General features: G+C 33.1%; 1 protein-coding gene across 11 annotated transcripts in view; it reads right to left on the reverse strand.

Annotated features, from left to right (window-relative positions):
* Positions 1 to 12,684, reverse strand: part of Atrnl1 (attractin like 1) — a 694,372-nt gene that overhangs the window by 467,528 nt on the left and 214,160 nt on the right. For all 11 annotated transcript variants that reach the window (XR_013437181.1, XR_013437180.1, XM_078044839.1 and 8 more), the window contains exon 20: positions 11,563 to 11,656. Coding sequence is in view for 9 of the 11 variants with exons in the window: in XM_078044839.1 (XP_077900965.1) it covers positions 11,563 to 11,656 (94 nt within the window). In the remaining 2 variants the exon portion in view is untranslated. The remainder of the gene's footprint in view (positions 1 to 11,562; positions 11,657 to 12,684) is intronic.

Consider the following 12,684-nt stretch of genomic DNA (forward strand, 5'->3'; position numbering starts at 1 on the left):
GAAGAATAAATAATGAGGTATCTTACAATGATTTATCCTACAATATTGAAAAGGATCAAATTTCAGAATTGTGGGTTCAGTTACATGGGATGACTCCCAAAACATCATGTTAAATAAAGGATACTAGTAATTAAAAATAAATCTATATTGCATTTTGCATCTTTTTATGCATACAAAAGAGACTAATAAATTTAAGCATAGAAAAGCTCATTGATGTGATTCCATATTACATACTCAACTAACATTTAAGAAACCTTGTCAAGTTTTAGTGTAACATCAAAGAATAGCCATAATTACCTAAAAAAAAAGTTGTTAAAAAAAATTCCTTTTCCACCAATCATCCGCATGAGACCAGATACTTTTACTTATTTCAACCAACCTAATGTATCATAAACAGACTGAATGCAAAAGCAGGTATGAGAATACAGGTATCTTCTATTCAAAAGTCAGATGTTAAAGATATTTGTAAAACAATGTCATTTGTTTATGTTTTGTTTGATACAATACTTATTTTTCAATTAACATGTAAAATTTATGTTAACAGATAATATATTTGTAATTGTTTCATATTATTTAAATATTATTTATTTGTTTTTAATACAATCAATATTGGCTAATGTAATTTACATATACAAAAGCTCTTTCAGATATGGACCCACAATAATTTTTAAGAGTATAAATGGACCTCAAGACCAAAAACTTTGAGGAAGACTGACCTCGGGGATTCACTCAACTAGGGTCAGTCCAGATATTAACTGGTCAGCTTGGGGCTCCACTATCATGTGGGAAATGCAAATTTGTACTCCACATCAGTATGTGACTCTGGTGTGGCATGTAAATTCTCCAGGTAGCTTTCTTACACAGAACTCTAAGGAGAGAAATTCTGATTCTTCAGGATTACGTCTACTCCTTACATTCAGGGAATAGCTAGGGACTCAAGAATTCTGTATTTAGAAAGAGGTCTTGGTTCCAGCTTTGCACCTTACTTGAGTATTAAAAAAATCATATTTCTGCAATGTAACACAGCAACCCAGCATAGATTCAGAAGTCTCTCACTTGCCTTTAACTTACATTTTTGTTTCTGGTCATTAGGGATAACTTCATTTCTTTCTTTATCTCAAACTCAGCTACATATCTTCTCAGTTTTAATACTCAACTTTACCAGTCATTTCTAGTATCTTTGGAGTGGACAGAGTCCATACTACCTGTTGTCATGTAATTTACCTGCTATTTTCCATACATGTGCACAGACAATATCGCACGAAATGAGGATATTGTATCCTAGAGGATAAATACATATATTTTGACAACTGCACAAAATGAGGATATTATATCCTAGAGGATAAATACATATATTTTGGTGCAAATGGGACATTAACAAAACCAGTCCCATTTATAAAAACTAAAAACAATGTTACTACCAAAAAGTACAAGGTACTCTACATTCTCTGGGTGCAATGTATAACAACAGAAAATCCTAAAAAAAAAAAAATAATAATAGCTTAATGTCTTTGAAGTTAACAAAATTCTTTATATGAAAACTAGTAAAAAATGAAACCAGCTGGGCATGGTGGTGCATGCCTGTAATCCCAGAAACTCCAGGGGCTGAGGCAGGAGGATCACAAGTTCAAAACAAGCCTCAGCAAAAGCAAGGCACTAAGCAAGCACTCAGTGATACCCTGTCTTTAAATAAAATACAAAATAGGGCTGAGGATGTAGATCAGTGGTCGAGTACCCTGAGTTCAATTGCCAGTCTCCCTGGCACCCTCACCCAAAAAAAAGAAACCAAAATTGAAACTACTGATAAAGCATTTTTCATATATAAAAACAAACTAAAATGAATATAATTAGCATAGTTTGAACACAAGCCTCTATTGAATCAAGTCAAAATATATATAATACAGTATTTCTAGAATATGCAGTTTTAAGAATTTTTCTATACAAAGAAAATTTAATTTTCATTAGCTAAATATTAAATATTGGTACTTTAATATTTAAAATTTATAATAATAGTATAAAGCTCACTAATGAGTACACACAAGTTCCCAAATTGATAATACAAAGCATGAGAACAATTTTTCAGTGTGAAAATAGTGCCTCAACTTTCATTTGTAAATTATCCCTAGTAGAAAAGTGATAATATTTAATAAATAAAAAATAACCTTATAAAATAGGTAAAGGGCATTCATTGTTTTTATAAAAGAAACTGAAGTGGATGTTCACTCCAACACTAATTAGGTTGTAACTGTAGACAAACAAACTTTTGCAAGCTTCAATTTCCTTTATAATAAAATGGGGATAAAAATGAACCTACTTCACAGAATTTATTCTTTTAATAAGAATTAAAAAAATTCTTATTAAAAGAGACAGACGTTTAATATGTCTCAATGTTAGTTTGCTTGATAATGATGATAATGGTGGAACAAAGGAAAAAATAAATAAAAATAAAGAGAAGATACCATGTTTGCAGCTGCCAAATATCAAAGCAAGACCAAAAAAAAGAAAATTATTTCAGAAAGAGATTACACTGAAATGTTTTCGATCATTTATCATTTTCCCCTAGATGTTAAAATGCTCAACTATACAAAAACAGCCAATGCACTGGAGCCACCAGAATGAATCAAATTGACATAGCAGCATATAGCAGTGATTCATTTTGTAACACACATGCATTCCAAATGAGTCCATATTTTGATAAAACACTACACATTTACCAGATATATTTTCTAAATTAAAATACTAAATCTTACTGTAATTTATTTCTTCATAGAAGTTTAAGGTAGAAGACACTAGGAGACTATTTATTTCATCTCCTGATATTTCAAGATAACTTTAAGTAATAAATATAGAAGACTAACCAAAATAAAGTGTTTAAATGCATTCTCTTTCTTGGATATATATATCTGCTTCTTTTTACAATTGTTTTCATTTGTAATTATTATATCCTACATCTTACTTTGATATTATTTTCCTTATTGTTCTTCTTTGTTTAACTAACAATTCCAACAATTCTATGTGTACAAGGGCCTATTCACACCATCTAGAGTTAAGACCATCAAACTTTGTTACACCTGTTGTCAAGGTAATACTCAAGTGAAGATCATGGACTATTCTAGACTTCTAAAAATCAGCCTCCAGTGAGAACAGCTCTGTTAAAAGAGCTAGAAGATTCACGAAAGTTCTTAGAGATGAATAGTGATCAGATAACAAATTAACCCTAAACACTCCACAGACAGTAAGTAGTCTCCCACTTGATGACTTAGTCATTAAAGATGACTAAAGAAGTTAAATTAAGTGCTAAGGAAGCAGAAATTTCTCATGGAAAGGTATACTAACTCCTGCAGCAACCAACCTTGAAAGAGTAATAGTTTAACACAATACAAGTTGCCGAAAACACTGTCCAGCTTGTGGTGAAGGTTGAGTTAGCGAAAAGGACTCAGGCTGTTTCAAACTATTCCAATTTCTCTTGGCCCTCATTTTCCTCTCTGTTGAACAACTGGGGAAACAAAGGCTATATGGCACACGAAGGAGCTTTTCGGAAAGGCAGAATTAGAAGTGGTGAAAATTACTTCAGCCTATTGGCCAGAATCCAATAACATGATTTCTAATCCAACTCTAACAGAAGCTGGTAAGTATAGAAGTCACAGTTGTACTTAGAAAGTGTTCACAATTAACAAATGAAATTCTCTCTGGAACAATTATGAAGGATGAGGAAGCCCGATGGTAAGCTAACACAAATTATACAAATTCAGAGAGACAAGTCTAAAATCCAAGGATTTTAAATTCAACAAGTCATACTATAAAAGAACTCAAACGTTTATCTGATATAGAAGTTTAGTACAAGTTGGATTTCTTAACACCAGAGTACCACTCTGGAGAATAGGAATGAGGAGCACCCAATATGGATTCATACTGAGCAAACTTAAACTGGCCCGTAGTTTTAGTAGTGTGCTTTCTGAACTGATATTTTGAGATCTGTAGCTTTTGATGCATTATAGGCACTCACTGAATAAAGTGTGCAAAATAATATGAACATAGGAATCCCAAAGTATTTTATTTCTTAGACAACAAGGCCGTTTGGCTCATCAGCAAAAATAAAGCATTAATCCTATCTGAAGTTGCAACTGAAATGCCTAAATTGATCCATAAAAATCTTAACAATACTTAATGTTACTATATGAAGACTGTCTTCACCAGATGCTTATCCAATTGTGCTTATAAAATTGACAATCTATGTGCAAATAATGTGTAATAGAAAAAGGCAGGACATATAGCAAATGATTCTTCCTCTGTATTCTTATATAACAAATTAATATATATTAAGGCACAGAAATAAAAGAATTTCCTTTCCCACTATTCCCAGTATAGAAGGTTTTTAAAATGATAGGAGTAATTAGGAAAAATAAAAGTCCTGAGATGTATTCTTTTTTTACACATAAGAAGTTACTGCTAAGTGCCAAAAAATTTCCAGAAAAGAAGGAACAAGGTTTACCTTTCTAAAATGAAAAGGACATTGGCATCATCTTCTATCTGCCCTCCTATTTTTCCACCCAAAACATACTTGATACAACACAGTGAAAAAATACACATAATAATCTTAGACACTGCTGGACTAAATGTAACTCAGAAAAAAGCTCAGGAAGAATCTCCTATGGCAATATTTCTCCAAGTACATCGAGGATTATCATTTCACAATCACTTAGAGTATTTGTTAGTAAAACAGGATTGTGGTCCCATGGTTTCAGTCATCATATTCCAGAATATTCTTCTGCACACTGATTTTGAAAACCAATGTCTTAAGCCTAACATAAGTAGCTAAGAAGTGTGACATCAGTAAAAAAGGAAAGGAATGAGGAAGACAAAAGAGGAGTCAATCATAAATTAAGTTATTCAATTAAAAACCTGCTAAGCAATATTGCCATATATGTCAGGGAATCGTTTTTGTAATTCCAGATGGCTTTTTAAAGCTTATATTCAGTTTACTGTGGATAAAAAAGTAAATGGTTCTGGATCAAACCATCAATTTTGACAAATCTACCAACAAAATAGCTAACTATACGTATACATCAATATATTTTTACCAGAAATGAACAAAATCCTCTAAGATCTCATATAAAAACAATGATATAATAAAAGGTTTTTAGTAGGTAGAGGACATACTCATTGATTAGATCACTGGTTCTCAACAGACATAAATGTTTGGGTAACAATTAGCTCCATAATGGTGGAATTCTAATAAATTTTACCGAAAGGACTGAAAAAGAGATGAGGAGTGGTAGACATCCTAAATGCACACGGTGATCCAACAAATCAAAAAAAGCAACTCAAATTCTCTGTGATTTAAAATATCATGATAGGTGTTTAAGTAGGCAAAAATAAACCAAAAACCTTTATGATTTATTATTTAAGCCATTTTCCATGTAAACACAAAGTAGTTTTGCATGTTTATAATATACACTGAATTTTCTAAGAATACAAATATGATATACATAAAATCTATAACATAATTTTATTCAAGAAATAAATTCAAGAATTTAACCAAGAAATATTTCTTTTCAAAAAATTCCATCACAAATAATGTGTTGTTCATAGTATGCGCTATATACATTTTTGAGTATATAATATATCCAAAAAAATTGTGACTTTTTTAAAAAGATTAAGAACCACATATTATTAAATCAATGACAACTTATGAATGGTACCAAATATCATGAAAAGGGGATTCAAATTATGTTATAGTATTCTTATCCTGTGTAATTTTAAGATTTTATAATACCATCATATAAAATCTAGGTGGCAGATGTTACATATTAAAATTATTTATTTGAAGTTACCAATTGTTTCTCAGTAGGGGACTCTGACAATGTTCCCAAAAGTCTACAACATAAGTTGATTGGCTTTTGTCAATATCTTTCCCAATCTAATCCCTATCTTTTAGAAATTAATAGTCTTCAAGATCTTTAAGTACTAGAAAGTAAAGGTATGTTTTAACATGTGGTAGGATTCCAGGACAGAAGATATATTTTCCAGGAACTTTCATCACAACCATGTCCATATCTGAAACTAGGGAATTATTTTGGCAACTGTACTTACAAATAAGATTCAGCTCACTTCTGAGATATCCCTTTTTCCTCCATTTCAACAGTTTATTTGTATCAGCATGAGATTCCTCATTCTGATTTACCATCTGAGTAGATCCACAGTGAACAGAAGTAGTTCCAGGTCCTTCCTCCTCTTGACCTTTTTTACCTTAATGGCTCTTTCTCCATGGGTCAGGAAGCCAATATGAAATATCTGCCAGTGCTACATATATCCATTCCATACTCAGGGAAAGGAAAAATGACTACAGAGTGGATATCTAGACCCACTGGGCTCACTGAAAGAGTTTTGAACTATTACTCATTTATCCATTTATCCCCTGGTCTCCATAAGCTCCCATTGTAACAAGAGGCTAGGACTAGACCTCCTTTAAATGCAAATAGCACTCCATAAATTTTAAGATAAATAATTGTGAAAATCCATAAAGTTCTAGAAACTGCTGGTCCATTTCCACTGAGATCTACTAATCTAATAAATTAATGTTTTGCTTCAACAAAGTAACTCTGGTGTAAATTAGATATTTTCTGGTAATTAAAAATACGTTGAATAAAAATTGGGTGTCCAAGGCAGAAGAATGAAACTAGACCCCTACCTTTCACAAGTTAAAAAAAGGAACTCAAAATTAACTATAGATTTAAATGCAAGCCCTGAAACTACTAGAAGGAAAAGAGAAAACCCTTCAGGAAATTGGCATAGACAAAGATTTTTTGGAAAAGACCCCCAAAACACAGAAACAGAAGCAAAAATGAAAAATGGTATAACATCAAACGCAAAAGATTTGAAGGAGCAAAGGAACCAATCAACAGTGTGAAATCACAACCTACAGAATGAGAGAAAATATTTGCAAACTACACATCTGATAAGGGGTTGATATTCAAAAAATTTAAGGAACTAAAAACTAAATAGCAAAAAAAAAAAATAATCCAGTTAAAAATAGGCAATAGACCTTAACAGACAAATGGCCAACACAAATTTGAAAAAATACTCAACATCATTAATCATCAGGGAAATACAGATGAAAACCACACTAAGATATCACTGCATTCCAGTAGGAATACCTGTTATCAAAAACACTAATGATAACAAGTCCTGATTAGGAATGTGGAATAAAGGGAACCCTTGCACACTGTTTGTGGAAATGTAAATAGTAGAATGACAGTGGAAAACAGTATACAATTGCCTCAAAAAATTAAAAATACAACTACCATATGATTCAGCAATCCCACTACTGACTACACACTCAATGAAGTGAAATCAGCAGGTCAAAGACACATCAGCATGATGAAGACACATCCCACATTCCTTGCAGCACTATTCACAATAGCCAAGAACTGATAACAACCTATGTAACCATCAAATTAATAGATAAAGAAAAATTTGGTATATATACACAATGAAATAGTCTTCAGCAACTAAAAATTATAAAATGCTATCATTTGAAACAAATGGATATAACTGGAGATCACTATAAGTGAAATAAGCAAGGTACAGAATGACGAGTACCATACAATCTCTCTCATACAAGACATATAAATAAAATTTGATCTCATAGAAATTGAAAATATAATGGTAATTACAAGAGACTGGGAAAGTAGCGGGGAGGAATAGGGAAAGTTTTATTAATAGGAATTAAGTGGAACCTAGAGAGGAGTAAGAAGTTCTGGCATGCCACTGCACCATAGGGTAACTACCAATAATGACTGTGTACTGCATCTCCCCCCCCCCCCCCCGGCCAAAATAAAAGGATTTTGAAAGCTTTTGTCAAACAGAAGCAATAAATGAGAAGATAGGCATGTTTAATTTGATTATACAATGTATACATGTATCAAAACATCGCATGGTGCCCCATTAATATAGACGATTTTTAATGCTTTTTTGCATTGGCTAAATAATAAGTTTAAGATTTTAAAAAGTGTATGAGACAAGGTTTATTTGGTAGGCTTATCCAGAAACATGGTTTATGTTTGGTTTCACTTTTTACATGCATTAAATGTTAACATAAAATTTCTGAACAGTATTATCTGAAATATTAATGTAATGCCTTAAGATACATACTAACGGGGCTGAACAACTTTTTTTTTTAAGAGAGAGAGAGAGAGAGAGAGAGAATTTTTTTAATATTTATTTATTTTTTAGTTTTTTTGATAGACACAACATCTTTATTTTACTTTTATGAGGTGCTGAGAATCGAACCCAGTGCCCTGCGCATGCGCTACCACTTGAGCCACATCACCAGCCCAACTGAACAACTTTTTTAAAGAGACAGAATCTTGCTATGTTGCCCAGGATAGCCCTAAACTCTTGAACTCAAACAATCCTCCTGCCTCAGTCTCTTTAATAACTGGGACCATAGGTGCATACCACTGCAACTCACTTAAACAGATATTTAATTGAATTGAATTAATGTTATTTTGAAGAACAGTAACAATTCAAATGTCTTATCCATCAGCCCTTGAAAATAAATGTGTGTTTCCCTTTCCAATTGCCAGTTTTTCGGCCAAACAGCTTCCAGTCCCATTGAAGATTAAAGCAGGGGAATATTCATCATATGTATTGCTGCGTTCAGAGGAACCCAGCTTCCACTTTAATTGATGGGCTCTAGAAATCAAGGTCCAGGTCAGATCCACAGAGTGAAGGTCTTAGTTTTCCACTAGGGCAGCTGATATCAATGTTGTACTTACTGGCTAGTGGTTTGGGCTTTTTCCTGGTGATAAAACTAAATAATAATCTAATTTGCTAGACATTTTCCTCATCCTTTAGAACTCTTAGTCATTACCATAAATCCCTGCCAATCAAGACCTTCTGGTGGCCATCTATCAAGATAATTATACCTATATTTAAGAGTTAAATACTGTCACCTATTCTCTACTCTTCTGAAACCCTGACATTTCCTTTGACACTAGGGCAACATATTCTACTATACATTAGTAAAGAGAATAGCCACAGCTGAGTTTCAAAGACTATGGAGTTCCCCTTACTATTGCACTCACTCCCCATTGTCCTAATGAAGGAAATACCTGAAAGACCTTTCAGAAATATACTTATTTAATGGTTCCGATGGTTTGAATGTTCCTACCAAAATTCATGGTGAGATTTAATCTCCATTGTGAAGTATTAAGAAATGGGACCCTTAAGAGATGATTAGGTCATAAAGGCTCTGCCCTCATGAATGGATTAATCCATTTGTGGATTAACAGATCAATAGGTTAATGTATTATCTCAAGAGTGAGTCTGTTACAAAAACCAGTTTGAATCTGTCTCTTGTATGTTCCTTCTACTTTGACCATGTTATGCCCTGTGCCATCCTGAAACTCTGCAGAGAGTCCCCACAAATAAGAAGGTCCTCACATTATGTGTCCCTTCAACCTTGGACCTCCAAGTCTCCAGAGCCATGAATTGAACAAACCTTTATTATTTAAAAATTACACAGTAGGGGCAGAGGATGCTCTGGAAGAGGACAAACATCTTATGAAAAATAACCTTCATGTAAAACTTTGCATTGTGTACAGGGAAAGGGAAGTTGCTCTATTCTAGCAAAAGACAAAGACTCTTCTTCCAACTAGTATTTTTCAGGAGAAGCTGAGGGTTCCAAGTTTTGAAGTCATATTCAGGAGCATCCCCATTAAAGGTCTCAAAGTCCTATTCTTCTTTTCAGGCAGACTTTGGCATAAAAAATCTGTCATGAATGAGGCTTTAGTTTAATTTATGATTAAATTCTGGGCATGATTAGCAACAAATTCTGCCCTCTGGCTGCAGAAGATGAAAATCTTTAAATGCTATCATTGAAGACCTGCTGATATTCACAGCATGCCCTTAGTTAATGAAAATCTCTTTCTTTAAGGCTTTTCAGCAGCTAACAAAAGCCAGCCAAGTTTACAGCCTTTATGATTAGTAACCTTCATACTTTTCAAGTGTTAAAGCTACTACATAAATACTAGTGCTTTTTCAAACTATGTGTTATTATCCCAAGTGACCACACTTAAGATTCTCAATAATTATGATACTACAGCACATTGGAATAATTCGTGGAGAGCAGTGACTTAAACCATGGTCTCTGTCTGCCTCTTGGCTGTGTTTGCACTGGGAACTTCCTTGCCAAGGTGCAGATCAGGATGGCCCAGTTGCTATGGTGATGCTGGCCTGAGGAGGCTCCCTGCAAAGGCCTAGAGCTGTATCAGTCAGGATCTTGAGCTCAGGCACCAACTCCCAGGGATAGAGAATTCTAAGCATAACAAGTGACCCTAATGTCTCACCAGCCCTGCACCCTTCAGATTGCCAAAACTTTCCCTCAAATAACCTTTTGATGAAAAACTATATAATAAACATGCTGAACTAGCTCTGAATCATTCATCCCCCATCATTGGTATTCCATTTATCTCCTCTTTATAAAAATGTACTCTTGTCATTCAGAACTACATATTTTCTAAATTTCATATATATGTAAACCAATGTAACTCTCCATTATAAATATTATAAGCTAATGAATTAAACTACTGGTTGTTATTTTTAAATCTAGAAACAAAAATGTTACTAATATACCACATTAAGAAAGGAATACTATTAGGGATGGTTATATGGTTATATGATGCATGTAAAATTTCAGTAAAAATTGTTTTTATTATTATGGTAGAAACTCATATATTTGTCAATATATAGTACTGTGACTACAGTACTGCTCATATGGTATACAGAAATTATTTTCACTGCTGTATACTATATCCAATCAATACAGAATTTGGTCAAGAGAAACAACGTTGTTTATGACCAAAACCTGATACATAATTTGAGAGAATGGGGGGGGACAATAAACAATGTAAATGTAGGGTTCTTGGTAAACGTTTCTTAAGAATTTAAAGATGGTGATGGCAGAACATTAAACCAAGTGTGATGTCTAAGCACAGGACTATGCAGATTCACAGACCCCACACCCATAAAGTTGGCTCTGTTTATGACGATCAGGTTTTAGTGCTGCAAAACAGTGGAGGCATCCTTCTGTCTCAGAGCATATGACTGATTTAGATCCACTGATTTAAAACAAAACTGCCTTCCTTGTAGGAACTGCCCTAAGAGCTAAAATGCATTGACCTCACTTTTAACTTCAAACACTATGGAGAAGGCAAAAAAAAAAAGAAAGAAAAAAATGGTTGTGCTCACCTGCTCTAAATTAGAAAACCCCTGATCCTTGAGTGGCTAATCAAAGACATAATCATACTACTTGAGACATTTATAATTCTAGAGCAATAATATATTTGATTTAAATAAAAATAAAATATTTTCTGTGGTTAACACATTCTTTAAATATAACTTTTTGTGTATTTATAATTTTGAAGATTTCTTTATTGTTTTCCTATAATCATATACTTGTTACAGTTGAAATATGATTTTTTCAAATATATGTGACATAAACATATTCTATAACAAAAATTCAATCCATATAAGTTCTAAGAAATCATCTGTACTTACAATTGGCACTGATCACCTTTTATTCCTTTAGTCGTGCAGAAACATTTTCCTGTGTGCAGATGACAAATATTTGCATGGCCACTGCATGTACAGGCTGTAAATCAAAACCAAAATGATACTGAGTATTCTACAACACAAACATGCAATGATATTTCAGGGACATTATTATTATTACCTGATTTTTATATAAGGTTGTTTTCTCATGCCATCCCATAAACAAGACTGCCATATAAGTTATTTTTATCTGTAAGGATGAAAATCTGCTTATTTAAAAATTCTGCAAAACTCTTTAAAAATCTTTGATGGTATCTTAAATCTACTATGGATCCAAGTATTTCTCTAACTCTAGGCCACTTTCCATTTTTGATTTGGTACATCTACTTAATGAAATGAGTTTCAAGAATTATAGCAAAAACTTCAGAATAAACAGCTTAACTTCAGAATGTATTCTACAATCCCAATGTGACCTTAGAAAATTTACTTAACCTTTCTAGGCTTAGTTTCTTCAACTACAAAAGGAAAATAATAGTACTTAGTTCTCAGGATTGACATGAGATTTAAATGAAATAACATTTTAAAATAATTGACATATCCAGCTCTTGATAAATGCTGGTATTACTTCTACTATTTTTACTACTCTAAACAATAACAAAATATAGCCACATATTTTATAAATAGTTATGCTTTTTTGCCCTAAAATCATTCTTCAAAGCTTCTGAGATCATTTCCAGTGTAATTATTTCAGCATACTGAAAGAAATATTGCATTGCATAATAGTTGCTCATGATCAATTTGCATATGAACTCAATTGAGCAGTAATCTGATTATTCAGGACACAAACCTTACATTGCATTTTGCCAAATATTCAATCAGTTGGTAGACTCTAATTTCTACACACATCATCTCTTTTGCATATGACCCCTCCTTTTCATTCTGACAGGCACCATTCGGGTATTGCCATCCACTATCTCTTACTGGCACAAACACAACCATATATCAGAACTATCTTCAGTTTTTTTAATATTTTTTAGTTGTCAGTAGACCTTTACTTTATTTATTTATATGTGGTGCTAAGGATTGGACCCAGTGCCTCACACTTGCTAGTAGAGTGCTCTGCCACTG

Source organism: Ictidomys tridecemlineatus, chromosome 1 (assembly GCF_052094955.1).
Source record: "Ictidomys tridecemlineatus isolate mIctTri1 chromosome 1, mIctTri1.hap1, whole genome shotgun sequence".
Taxonomy (NCBI): Eukaryota; Metazoa; Chordata; class Mammalia; order Rodentia; family Sciuridae; genus Ictidomys; species Ictidomys tridecemlineatus.